This window comes from Ursus arctos, chromosome X (genome assembly GCF_023065955.2).
Source record: "Ursus arctos isolate Adak ecotype North America chromosome X, UrsArc2.0, whole genome shotgun sequence".
NCBI lineage: Eukaryota > Metazoa > Chordata > Mammalia > Carnivora > Ursidae > Ursus > Ursus arctos.
Window position 1 is genome coordinate 79,636,046 of NC_079873.1, and position 3,120 is coordinate 79,639,165.

At 48.8% G+C, this 3,120-nt stretch overlaps 1 protein-coding gene across 1 annotated transcript; it reads right to left on the reverse strand.

Annotated features, from left to right (window-relative positions):
* Nucleotides 1–613: 613 nt before the first annotated feature.
* TCEAL5 (transcription elongation factor A like 5) lies at nucleotides 614–1,274 on the reverse strand. Its single transcript, XM_026489503.4, has one exon. The coding sequence runs from the start codon at nucleotides 1,265–1,267 to the stop codon at nucleotides 647–649; it is 621 nt and encodes a 206-aa protein (XP_026345288.1). The 5' UTR covers nucleotides 1,268–1,274; the 3' UTR covers nucleotides 614–646.
* Between the last annotated feature and the right edge of the window lie 1,846 nt (nucleotides 1,275–3,120).

Here is a 3,120-nt window from a genome sequence, read left to right on the forward strand (position 1 = left end):
CTGTTTGTTACAGCAGTGGATCTGTAATCACTGCCGGGCTGATTCCTCCAGCTTCGAGCCCCAGAGGTGATGCGAGTTTTACACATCGTTTCACATCCAGACAACAGGAATTATAAGTGTCTCCACTGCCTTCGTAAACTTACTGAACTGTTATTTTGATTGCTTGGTATGTATTTTCCCATTTTGAAAATCTTTTATTGTTTACTTTATGACAAAAGTAATCTATGTTTTTTTAAGGAAAAAAAGCAGATGAAAGAAGATAATCTCTTCCATTGCCACTACACAGGGAAAACCACCATTTCTCTTTTGATCTACTCAATTTCATAGTTTCCCCTACTCATGGATGTATTATGTAACTATTTTTTTTTCAAAAATGGGCTGATGCATATATGTAGTTCTGAAAACTTTTTTTATTAATATTTTACAATGTACCACGAACATCTCTCTTCCATGCACATGGGCGGAAGTCCCCTACTGAAAGACAGAGTGCTGCAGGTGGGTCAAAAGGCTGCTGGTAACCGAGAGAGTGACACCTAAAGCAACGTATCAGCATAAGGTTAAAGCACATAGCCTGGCAAATGCCTGCCAGGGAAAGCAAGGTTGGCAATATTGTCATCAGAGAGATCACGATTAAAGGCCAAAGGCATTAAAGATATGGAACATCTTCTAAGTCCTTCTGGCCCCTACCTCCGCCCCTCATTCCTCTGACACCCCGCTGCCCCCTTGGGGCAAACGGATCCGGTACATCTCTTTGCATCCAGTGAAAACCACCCATTTTCTGTTTTTTCCTTAGCTCTTCCTGAGCCCTTGACATATCTCCACATTCTCTCATCATCTCCTCACTGCCCAAGTGCCTTTCCTGTAAGTTCTCCTGATAGTCCTTGGGGGAATCGTCCGTTCCCCTGTCTGTTTTTCTTTTTGCTTTCCTCGGCACGTAATCTTCAGCCGGGCGCTTTTCGGCAGCCCGTGGCTCACCCTCGGGCTTTGCCAGGGATTCTGGCTTGCCCTCACTGTGTGGTTTTCCCTCATCTTTGGACTTGCCCTGCTTTTCTTGCTTTCCCTCATCTTCTGGTTGTCCTTCATCATCTGGCTGCCCCTTACTCTGGAGCTTTCCCTCATGCCCTGGCTTCTCCTCCACTTCCAGCTTTTCTTCCTCATCTGATTTTCCTTCATCTTCTGTATCGACTTCATCTTCTGGCCTTCCTTCATTTTCCAGGTTCCCTTCATTTTCTGGCTTTCGTTCGTTTTCTTTGTAGATCTTTTCCATGTTGAGATGCTCCCTCCTTTGCCTGTCCTAGGAAATAAAAAGGAGGACTCAGATTGGGGGAAACAAAGCTTGAAAATAATTGCCTTTTATGATTTAGGATTTTCCTCACCCCATCCCGAATTACAGGTGCACTCCCACCCAGACATTTTTTCCTTTCCTTCCCACTTCACACATGTTTACATGATAACACCCTTACACAAACTCCCACAGGTGCTTCTTTCTCTATTTAAGTGGGGTGTGCAGAGAAGTGTGTAAGAGCAGCTTTGTCCTTAAACTTTGCTCTGGCGTTAGCTATGCCCGTGACAATTTTAACTGCGTAGTCCCGACTTACACTGACCTGTAGGAATCCTGGCCAGTTGCTTTTTTCCCTTGTCTGCAGCTTTAAGACTTCTAGAACCTCAGACACAATAGAATAATGGCCTCTTCTCAGATTTCAGGGCTACTCTAATACCTTCAAGGGGCTTCACAGAGGCCACGCTTCCTGTCTCTCACTTCCTTGTTCTCCCCTCGGTCCTCAACAGTCATAAAGCACCGTGTTTCTTCCCTGAGAGTCCTGACTGAGGCCACGTATTCTGAGACTGCAGTAGGGTGGCCTGGAGGAGGGTTGGCAGGTAGTGGCCTCCTCAACTTCTGCTCAAGCTTAAGTCATTCTTACTCCCAGTGGTTCCAGGACAGTTACTTTCTCCCACTGACCTGCACTGGTCCTGCAGGTCTTTTCCTCTCTTGTCTGGGTTGGTGCCTACAACCACAGACCTGAAGACCTGTGGAGAGACAGGAGACAGGGTGAAGGAAAGGTCGAGAAGTGAGCGACTGGCAACTGGGACGCTGATTCTTGTCACACTATAGTTGTCCAAACTTTCCTAAATCCCGCCACCCCCTTGCCCTTCCCTTTGCTTCTCTGATCCTCACTCTACTGCACCCCCTAACAGTCTCCATTTTTCTACCACTGGGCAGTGGCAGAGAAAGTTTACTTCCCAAAGGTTTCTATGTTTCTGAATCCTCCTCCCAAATTTCTTTCTCACTTGTTCTTGACAAAAATGAGGGAGGTTCAGGACAGTGATGTTCAGAAGCCAGATCCTGCTGTACTCAGTTATCTGCCTCCCAAACCTCCCCCTCCAGGGTGCCCAGATAGCACAAAACCCATCATGGTCTCTGAAAATGGTGACGGGAGAGTAAGGGGGCAGGGCAGAAATGTCCAGAGCATTCCTGACACCCCTTGCCTCTCCACATACACAGAAATACCACGTTTTCCGACAATGCAAGAAACAAATTATTTCCAAATTCAGTAAACATTTTGGCTCATGGTATCTTCGCTCAGTCCTCCCTAGTTCAGAAGCCACTCCTCCGCAAAAGGGAGCTGGTCTCCAGAACGAACCTCTGTCCCCCTCCCTTGCAGCACCTCCCCCTCCCCCCCTACTTGCAGCCCACCATTTCCGGCTCCAAAATGGACGGAAGGTGAGGAAAAGATGCAGAGAGCGCAGGCCCTCCCCACCTCGGGTTCACAGGCTGTGCCCTCTCCCGCTGCCCTGCAGAGATCAGGCCATTTCCTCGCTATCGCCGTCCCCCTCTCCCGGCCCTCTCCGTCAGTGAGATAGCCTACCTCCTAGGAGATCCCAACGGGTACCCATTCTCAACCCCTGGTCCCTCTCCATCTCCTCCCGCCAAGCCCTCCGTTTCTTGCACCAAACATATGGCCATCGGGGAAGGAAGGGGTAGAGAGAATCCAGTCCGGGACCCGCTCTGGTCTTTGCCCTCTGCCACCCCCCACCCCAGGGGTCCGCAGGTGCCTGTGGATTTGTGGTCATTCCAAAGAGATGCCTCCTTCTCCTCCCATTTCTTTCTGCCATAAGCCC